Source organism: Camelus ferus, chromosome 16 (genome assembly GCF_009834535.1).
Source record: "Camelus ferus isolate YT-003-E chromosome 16, BCGSAC_Cfer_1.0, whole genome shotgun sequence".
NCBI lineage: Eukaryota > Metazoa > Chordata > Mammalia > Artiodactyla > Camelidae > Camelus > Camelus ferus.
In genome coordinates this window covers 33,171,936-33,182,285 of record NC_045711.1, presented here as the reverse complement: position 1 = coordinate 33,182,285, position 10,350 = coordinate 33,171,936, and the positions used below count along the sequence as shown (strand labels likewise).

General features: G+C 44.1%; 1 protein-coding gene across 1 annotated transcript; it reads left to right on the top strand.

Annotated features, from left to right (window-relative positions):
* The first annotated feature begins 4,410 nt into the window (after positions 1-4,410).
* On the top strand, positions 4,411-9,727 carry LOC102515219 (translational activator of cytochrome c oxidase 1). Its single transcript, XM_006177389.3, has 5 exons — positions 4,411-4,893; positions 5,207-5,313; positions 6,659-6,786; positions 7,300-7,477; positions 7,799-9,727. Exons 1-5 carry the CDS (start codon positions 4,629-4,631, stop codon positions 7,997-7,999), a joined length of 879 nt encoding a protein of 292 aa, XP_006177451.1. The 5' UTR covers positions 4,411-4,628; the 3' UTR covers positions 8,000-9,727.
* Positions 9,728-10,350: the final 623 nt, after the last annotated feature.

Below are 10,350 nucleotides of genomic sequence, written 5' to 3'. Positions count from 1 at the left end.
TTTACTCCTGTATGAGACTTAGGAAATTTAAATAGAGGGAGGTCATGCTCAAAATTGCATTTTAGGAGGCAATGAAGAAAATGCATCTGAGTCGGGGTGAGACAGGGAGTCACTACACCTATTATACTAGTCAAGGTAAGAAAAAGTGAAAGCTTGAACTAAAGCAGGAGCAGCAGGGAAGGAGGGTGGGGCACAACTGAAGAGACTTACTAAAGGACGGGATAATCAGGATTCAGTAATCTACTGCCTGGGAAGGATGACCGAGAAACTCCCAGATCCTGTGGGTCAGGACACCAGGCTCTGATGGCTGACTGGAGTTTCCAAGTCCAAGCCGGCTTCTGCAGCCTGTGCCCCAACGTGATAGGATAGAGGAGTTCTATTCCCATTGCCATTCAAATGTGAGTCCTGGATGAATACTCCGTTTATTTTCATTCTGGGCTCATGTTAAGCCATTTCAAAGGAAGAGAAGAAAGGCAAACTGTGATGGGTTCAGTGAGCCAATATTTAGTAAGTGCCTGCCGCTGCGTCAGAGGACGTGGAGCTGGCGGTGGCCGTAAGTCTGCAGATAAGTATGTGGTATGAGAGTTGAAACTTTATGTGTTAAAACAAGCATCTGCTGGCTCTGTTAGTACTGTGCTGTTGTGGTCTGACAATATATATTTTATGGGAAAAGCATGATTCTCCTACTCTGGTTTTTAAGGGGAAAGCTGGGAGAGTAATACTAACTATTCATCTCAACAGACTGGGTTATGCTGCAGTAACAAACTCCCAAAGCTCAGAGACTGAACACAACAAAAGCTTATTTTTCGCTCACATGTAGTCCTTTGGAGGTCAGTCAGCCCACCTCCATCTTATAGCTCCATCATCTGGAACATACGGCTTCCAAGGCTGCTTTGTAGAGGGAAGCCTTACTTATTTATGCCCATATCAGCCAGGTTTAGTCACGTGATTCCAACCTAATTGCAAGGAAGGTCAAGAAATGTAGTCTTCCCTTGTGCCTAGGAAGAGGAAATACAGTAGTTAATAAATAGTAATGTCTCCACCTTACCATCAAATTAGCACAGTATCTGGAATGTAGTCTCATTCATTGAGAGCCATTCGTACTGCACAACACCTGTTCAAACCTAATGGAATGATGCCCTCAGCCAGTCTTTGGCATCCAAGGCTCACTGTTAGTTAAAGATTTCAATGACCCTGACAACTAGGCCTCTAGAGATGGTTCAGTCACTTGTGAATTTATCTTGAGACAGTAAATACTATCTCAGATGAGAAAGTAAAAATCTGCCCTGCCATTCTTCATAGATAAACAGACACAAGCAGAACCAGCTGCAAGGTTAACAAGAAACTGTTTCTCCCAAGCACACACTGCAACTTAAAGTATTATATACAATTCCTTTTTCTGAGTGACTTTTTTTTTTTAAGTCACTAAGAATCTTTCTTCTCTAAAATCATAGACTGTCAGAAAACTTGCTTTTTGAAACTATGTCACTGAGAATGAAGCCTTATAGTCTTGCTTGGAAAACCTAAGTTGCTTTGACAGAGAAGCAGCCTTGATTTCCAACCCAGATGTAGAGCTTCAGATCAGGGGTTTCAGAACACAACATTCCACATTTAACTTTGTAGTTACCGAAGAAACTGAACCCTGGGTCCACTTCGTAGTCCAGAGTTGACGTTGACCCTCTTCATACAGCTCTGTATTCCTTTGAGTCTATCAAACTCTTGTTTCAATGAAACTTTACCTATCCTCCACTCTTCCCCATAATTCTATAATAACGATATTTTCCTTTGTTTGGTGAGGAACCCCCACCATCCCTCTGTTGTGCAGTTTCCCTTGTTGCAGTGAGTGGATAGCCTGACTTCATGGGACTACAGGTTTGCCCTGGTGTATTTAGACCAATTGGACTAGGGCAGTCTCAAACTTTGTTTTGGCCTCTACACTTATTTGTGATTCTAAATTCCCTTAATTTGCTTTTTGCTACTCAAAGTAACATTTATATTAGGCTATATTTTTAAATTACAAAAAGTAATACTCTGAATGAATAGCTAATAAGCACCTGAAAAGGTGCTCAGCATCATTAGTCATTTGGGAAATACAAATCAAAACCACAAGGAGATACCACTTCATACCCACTAGGATGGCAACAGCTAGAGTCAAAAAGAGATGATAAGTATTAGCAAGGATGTGGAGAAACTGGAGACCTCATACATTGCTGGTGGGGATGTAAAACAATGCTACTGTTTCAGAAAACACTCTGGCAGTTCCTCAAAAGGTTAAACAGAGTTACTATACGACCTACCAATTCCACTCTGAGGCATATACCCAAGAGAAATGAAAACATATGTCTACACAGAAGCTTGTACATGAATGTTCATAACAACATTATTCATAATAGTCAAAAGGTGGAAACCACCAAAATGTCCATAAACTGATGAATGGATAAATAAAAAGTGGTATATTCAATGCAATGGAATGTTATTTGGCAACAAAAATGAATCAAGGACTGATACATGCTACAACAGGGATGAACTCTGAAAACATTATGCCAAATGAAAGAAGCCAGTCACAAAGGACCACATATTATATGATTCCATTCATATGAAATGTCCAGAATAGGCAAACCCATAGAGATAGAAGTAAATTGGTGGTTGCCTAGGACTGGGGGAATTGGGGGAAAATGGAAAGTGACTGCTAATGGGTGCAGGGTTTCTTTTGGGACTGATTAAAACATAAAATCGTGGTGATGGCTGCACAGATCTGTGAAAATACTAAAAATTATTTTACACTTTAAATTGGTTACTTGTATATTTATATATCAATAAAGTTCTTTTAAAAAAAGAACTATGCTGGGCACAGAAGTATAATCCTGTTCTCAAAGTATTATGTCATGGCAGAGACAAACATAAACATTATGAATTTTAAAAGTGCTATGGTATAGACATGTATGAAGTGTTATGTAAGCACACAGAGTAGGACATCTGAGCGCAAATGAAGAATGTTAAGATGTTTTCCTCCTATGGAAAATGATGCCTGAGCTGATTTCTTGAAAAATTAGCCAGGAAAAGTGAGGTAGAACAGCAAAGACACAGGTTTGTGCTCAATACAAGAATGAAGAGAAGTAGGAGCAATCTGGTGTTTCAATATAATCTGCAAAGTACAAGGAGGGGAGTGCCCAGTCCAAGTAGCTCTGGTAATAAACTAACAAAAGAACAATTCATAATTGCACTCTTAGTTACATCTAAAAATTCCAAGAAGGACTCTTAAGAAGGCTTTAACCAAGGAGGTGACAGCTGAACTGGGTCTTGAAACCTGATAAAAATCTTACCAGTGAAACAATGAAGTTCACTAGGGTAGAGGAGCAAAGAGGAGATAAAGAACATGTATTCAGAGTACAGTGAGTAATTCCCTCCAACTGGACTGCAGTGTCAGGACATGAGACCAGAAAAATTGGTAGATCTGAAGTTATGGAGGTTCTTATATAATAATAACTAACATAAATGTAAGCCCATGTACTTTATCCATTATCCCATTTAATCCTAGCATGGCCATTCTACAGTTTAAGGAAGCGGAAATATAGGAAAGTAAAGCAACTTGCCCAAGGTTACACTAGTAAGTGTAACAACTGGGTTTTGAACCTAAAAGTTCAAACCAGAGGCCACAAGCTTAAGCCGTTCTCTATCTAACACACCAAGCCCTCTGGATTTAATCTCACCAGTACAGTGAGCCAGTGGAAAGTTTTTTCAGCAGTTGCTGTTTGGTTTCTTCTTTATCTTCTCTTCCTAATGGCCTTGGCTTTCTCTTTTTGGGAGAGCAGAGGGAAAATGCAGAGGGGAATTTGGCTCCAGAAATCTCTTCTGATTATTCTCCCTCTTTAGGACGTCCTGAATCCAATCTGAATCTCAAGCGTCTTTGGCATTTAGGGACTTCATCACTATGATCGTACTGCTATTTACATAAGAATTTATTACTTTAAAACCTCAAGGGCTTATTTTGTGTTTTCAACTTGCCTATGTTGGTAAAGCAAGTAGTAGCATCCTTATTTACAGATAGCAAAGAGGAAGTTTAGGGAGACTAAAGGATCGGGCAAAACACATCTCTGGGCTGCAATTTCTTTACCTGTAAAATGAGGTGGTTGAACTACGTTATTTTTTTGCAACAACAAAACATTTCTCATTCTAGATCTGCTCAGAGTTGGGAAGCCATTCTGAAGCAAAATCTGTTTCATAACTCAGATGTACCTCTATAAATCATTGTGGGGAAATAAAGTCCGGCGCCGGCAACCAGGACGGATTGAGCACTAAGTCGCCCCACCTCAGCCCCAGCTCTGCGCGGGGGCAGCAGAAAGGCGAGTACCGTGCAGAGGCGGAACCGATTTTGCGGGCGGTGGGGACGCGTTTTTGGAACGGACCGGGGAAAGGAAGTGTGCAACACCCTCGAAAATACCCATTCCCGGCTGCCGCGGGGACAGTGGGGTTTTCGCGTGGAGTCTGCCTCGAGCGGGCCTGAGACTTTGGGTCTCCGGTGACGGGCGGAGGGAGCCGCAGGCTCTGGATCTGCTTGTTTCGGCGGCAGACGGAGCGGGCTGACCTTGGCCGCTGCTCTTACTGACCTTGGCCCAGGGTCAGAGCCGATGGCGGCTTGGGCCACCTTCAGCCTGAACCGGGCCGCTGCTCCATGCTTGCGGGCGCGAGGCCTTGGGGTCCAGGTCCCCCGGGCCTCCCAGCCTGAGCCCCCGGGCTGTAGCCCCGCTGGGGGTCGGACGCTGCACCTCACCGCGGCTGTCCCCGCTGGGCACAACAAGTGGTCCAAAGTCCGTCACATCAAGGGTCCTAAGGACACCGAAAGGAGTCGCATCTTTTCTAAGCTCAGTTTGAGCATTCGCCTAGCGATTAAAGGTGAGAACCTGACGGTCACCCACCGCTGGCCGCCACTGTCCTCACTGTGCCCATGGCCTCGCTTGCCTCCGGGAGTTGGACCAGGGCCCATCCCGATGCTCTGTCGTTCATTCAGAGTGAATTAAAAACTTTACCGAAATATTAATTTATATCCCATTCAAACACTGGATAGAGTGTTCTAAACTAACCGAGGGCTAAGTGGTGAGTTGTCACTCTTTTGGCTGATGGGGATGGGGGTGGAGAGGGGAGAGGGAAGTCCCTTTTTTCTCCCATGTCATAATGAGATGTCTTTGCTTACTCTTTTCGATCTCAGAAGGAGGTCCCAACCCTGAGCTCAACAGCAGTCTGGCCAGCATCTTAGAGGTGTGTCGCAGCAAGCAAATGCCCAAGTCAACAATTGAGGGAGCGCTGAAAATGGAGGTGTGTCCTCAGTTTGACATCCTTGTTACTGCTCACAGCCCCAACAGGGCACCCCATGTCTGGAATGCCATCACATACTCTTTAAATTAAGAGAGAAGGGTCACAGTGTGGTTGACACCCTCAACCCAGAGCCTTCTGATGACTCAGCCATTGGTTATGGGAGCACAGTCAGGAATAGGTTGTATAGATAAGGTGCAGGACCATACTGCCTAGGACTGTTGAGCTGAATCGTGAGGAGATGACGTAAAAAGAAGGGGCACAGTATGGGGAAAGCCCTGATGTTAAATTGAGGAAACCTTTGTTTTTCTAATATTTATGCCTTGAAGGAGAACAGCCAGTAGAAAGAGAGAGGGTGCAGATGATAGTGATGGTGAGAGGGTCTGGGATGTAGACCCTAGGTGTGGGTGTTGTCTTCAGAGCCCAGGTAAGGGGACACCTCTTCTCTGGGATGAGTGGAAAGGATCTGAGGAAGTAATCATCTTAACAGCTAATAGATATTGAGTGTTTACTCCAGGCCAAGCACTTGATAAGAACTTTGTATACGTTATCTCACTGAATCCTCAGAACAACCTTAAGTGGACACTGAGGCACAGAAAGATTAGGCGACCTGACCAAGTCACACAGAAAATGACAGACTTGGCACCATACACACTCCAGAGCCTATGCTCTAACCATGGTACATACTGCCTTCCCGTCAGCCCTGGTACAGGTGAGGTGGTGGAGGCAGAGGATTTTCCCCGACCTGTGGGTCCTTTATTTCCTTTGTGAAAGCAGAAAGAGGTCATCAGTTGAGAGTTCCTGGGAAGACAGCAGGGCAGGGTGATGGCAAGAGTGATGAAGATCGGATACATGGACAAGGGATGAGCGGAGGTGGTATGGGAGGTCTGAATGAGATTGGTCATTAGAGTTTTTGATTGACTGAATTTGGAGGCCATGCTATTTGATAAGGCTCAGATGTGTAATTTCATGTACCAGTACTCAGCAGCCTAGGAGCACAGGTATGTTTCCCTTGGGATAAGATGTGGGAGGATGAGTTATAGTGGGCGTGATGGAGGGGTAGGTGTGGGATTCAGCTGGGGAGGGGAGGAAATAAAGTTGGGAGATGGCTGACTGATTGTTCAGGGACAGGAGAAACAGACTCCCTCCCAAGTACTTCCAGTTACATCAAAAGTTGGCCCCAAGGGCCTCCTCTAAGAGGGTGAAAACAAAAATAAAGACTTAAGAGCCTAGGCTCCAGCTCAGAGAGCTCATCCCATGGAGTCAACTTTGTGGTGCCTATGGTTCTGGGTTGGCATGTAGGAGGGGATTAGGAAACAGGAAAATGTGCTTGTGTTGTTTATTGCAGAAAACCAAGGGCATTTATTTGTTGTATGAGGGCCGAGGCCCTGGTGGCTCTTCTCTTCTCATTGAGGCGTTATCTAACAGTGGCTCCAAGTGCCAGTCGGACATCAGACGTATCCTGAATAAGAATGGGTAGGTGTGTGTCTGGGGGGAGTGGAAGCGGACAGAACCTTTAGGTTCCAATTGTGTGTAAGGAAAGTACTGTTGTTCCTGGTGGTGTTCCGAGTTTTACACACACTTCATCCTTAACAGAGTTCAAATGGGATAATTTATTCTCCCTTAATGTGTTGTATACTAGACAGGATCCAAAAGGATCCAGTGAGGAAGGACCCCTGTGTCCCATTATCTTATGTAGTCATATAATGTCCTGGTCTTAAAATGTTCCACCAGAAATGGAATCTTAATTGCATGGGAATTGGTGAACAAAGTCTTTGCCTTCTCCAAACTCCAGTCAGCGCAGAAAATAGAGGGTAGATTATGTTTGAATTGTTTCCTGGCGCAATGGTAGCTGCATCTTCTTCAGGAAGAGAGCTGCTCCATGTCTGTATACACTCCAGGGGCTGGGTGGGAATGATGCTGTGCAGTGCTGTGTGGAGGCTGAGTGTCTAAAGGCACTCAGTTCTGGCCCATTTCCTTTCCTATTAGGGGAATGATGGCTGAAGGAGCTCGCCACTCCTTTGACAAAAAGGGGGTGATTGTGGTTGGAGTGGAGGACAGAGAGAAGAAAGCTGTGAACCTAGAGCGTGCCCTAGAGCTGGCAATCGAAGCAGGAGCTGAGGATGTCAAGGAAACTGAAGACGAAGAGGAAAATAACATTTTTAAAGTGAGTATGTGTTTAGTGGACTTCCAAGAGGGCCCTAAGAGACACGTTAAGTCATTTTTCTCCCAGTTTCTTCTTTCCTGCACCCGGGGTACAGATGAGGTAAAGAGCTCACCTATTGCACAAACATTTATTAAGTGATTGCTGGATAGGGCTTACTCTTCTGAGGACAATGAGAAGGATTCAGAATACCTGAAACTTCATCTCTGCCAGTGAAGACTTAAACCCAGTGATACATTACATCCACTAGGTTTTACAAAGTTCTGTCTGGCTTTGTCCTGTTATCTCCTGGCTCCTCACCTCCTGACTTTCCTTTGTCCCTAGTTTATTTGCGATGCTTCTTTACTGCATCAAGTGAGGAAGAAGCTGGACTCCCTGGGCCTGTGTTCTGTGTCCTGTGCGCTAGAGTTCATCCCCAACACAAAGGTGCGACTGGCTGACCCTGACCTGGAGCAGGCTGCCCAGCTCATCCAGGCTCTTGGCAACCACGATGACGTGATCCACGTCTATGACAACATTGAGTAACCTGGGTGCACATGCCCCCAAGCTCCTTCCCAGGTAACTGGCAGCCTACTCTGGAGCACAAACTTCCGCAGCGTCCTCTGAGACTCAAGCAGGTTGGTTGGGGTGGCGGGAGTCTAACAGGTTAGGAGGCATAAGACCTGCAGCTCTGTGGTCAAGGGAATCCCTGCACTTCCTTGAGGCCTCTTAGCTCTGCGGGTGTCTCAGAACCCTCCTGGATAAGTCCGTCCCCATTCTTTTGGATGCAGGATGTGGCCAGTAGTTAGTCAGACTCCGATCTCAGGAAGTTAGCCCTTGTGGGGATGGTAGGTGCCCCGAGGGTCCATGTACTAGAAACTGCTCTTAAATAATAACAGTGATTGACCGGGGTTGCTGCTCTGCTGCTGTATGGCTCTTGAGTTTTCTTGGGTTTGTGTCCAGTTGTTGGGACCCTCTTGACTTTCTTTCAAGTCTATAGGCTTAGTTCCACTATTCCAATCCCCAGACTTTTTTTGTTAGCCTTAGAAATGAGCTCTCTCTTGCTACTTTGTGCTCTAGTGCTGGTCTAATGGTCTAAACCTGTCACTCATTCACACAATTAATAATTATCAAACACCTATTATGTACCAGGGACTGTACTTAAGAAGAGTACAAGCTGTTCAGTTGATGCCCTGTGTTAGATCCTGCTCTAAGACACAGAACTTCACAGGGAAGACACAGGATTGCACTCTACTGGAGCTGTCCCAGGGCAGTGTGAGCTGCTGTGCATGTATCCTTGTCCTCTTCATGGAGCCTCTGTGCCCTTCTGCCAGAGAGTAAGACCCAATCCCACTAGGAAATCAAATGCCAATGATAAGGGACTCTCAGGCCCTGCTTTGCCTGGGTCACTCACTGTGTTCTGAGACTGGTCAGAAGGGACCTGTCAGTGGGCTGCACTCAGGAAAGGCCGTACCAAGCTGGTTTTGAAAGATGCTTGATCCCCAGAATGCCCAACCCTAGCTCCTTTTCATCCCTGATGCCAGATGGTGGGGCACTGGGGACTGGAGAGGAACTGAGAACAGAAGGAAGGGTGAAGGGCTGAGTCAGAAGCCTGGCCAGGTGGGAAATAGGGGCCTTGGTGTCTTTTGCTCCTAAGAGTCACTTCTGGGTTTAGAGAGACCAGGAGTGCCAACCACCTGTGCTGGAGCCCGTCAAGCGTGTCGGGCCTGGAGTGGCTTTTTGATCCCTGTTATTCACCTATTTATAAGTTGTTTATGCCAGTTCTAAGCTCAGAGTAATTTTCCTGAATGTGCCTAAGGTAAATTAGGATAGAAACAACTAAAACCAAATTGGCTGTAAATGATAATTTCACCGTGTAGGAAAACAGATTACTAATTTGATGATGACTGGAGAGTGAAGGCTAGGGGGAGGAAAACCAATTAAATAATCCACTATCGTGCCAAAGCATAGGCTTTTATGCCTCATTTCATATCAGGATAGATACTAGGAGATTCTTTAGTTTTTATAGGAGCTATCTAAATATCTGAACAGCACATCATAAAATAGGGCAACGTAAAGTTTAAATGCCACTTCATAGTTTATAAGATAGTTTCATATTTTATTTATTTGATTTTTAAAACAAGTTCAAGTGCTTTATGCACAGATGATCTCATACCAAGCAGTTGAGAACTACATCTTGTATTGATAGACCTTGGTTTATAAAATAGCTCTGTTTTGTAAATGTTCAATAAAAATTAACCTGAAGGAATGTGATCATTTCTGATCTGAGAAGTCTGTACTAAGGAAGCCTGCTCTAGAAGGGAACTTGGTTACTCATGTGAATAATCCTCTAATCTAATAGATAGGATTTGTTTATATGAATTCTTGTGTAACCAGTTTTCATACATCAAAGCATACTAGGCAGCTCTGTACTGACCCCTGGCGGTGCCCTGCAGTCTTCCCTGCAGTTAATATGGGAAAGGCAGGAATGAAAGCTTACTTGTATCTGATCTGCCTCTAGATCTGGTAAAGAGACCCTTAGCTACATAGATTAAATAGTTAAGTAACTATTTAACTGAATAGTTAAGTAAAGAGGATATGAGTTATTCTGCCACTAGAATTATTTTTCAAAGAATATTTTATGTCAGAAAATGTGTGTAATATGTTAAGTGAAAAACAAAGATGCAAAACTGTTTCTATCTATCTATTTATCTATAAAGTATGATCCAAAAATTTTTAACATGTATCATACTGTATATATGAAGTTCAAAAGAAAAGTCTAGAAGGAAGTATACCAAAATATCAAAACTGGTTATCTCTGGGTGGTGGTGTTATAACTGAGTTTTATTTTCTGTAGTCATGGATTACTTTTATCATGGGAAACATTTTTTAAAAAA

Coding starts and splice junctions, on each gene's coding strand:
- LOC102515219 (XM_006177389.3), top strand. CDS start 4,629: ATGGCGGCTTGGGCCACCTTCAGCCTGAACCGGGCCGCTGCTCCATGC. Junction 5,314..6,658: donor AGGGAGCGCTGAAAATGGAG/GTGTGTCCTCAG, acceptor TGTTTATTGCAG/AAAACCAAGGGCATTTATTT. Junction 6,787..7,299: donor CGTATCCTGAATAAGAATGG/GTAGGTGTGTGT, acceptor CTTTCCTATTAG/GGGAATGATGGCTGAAGGAG.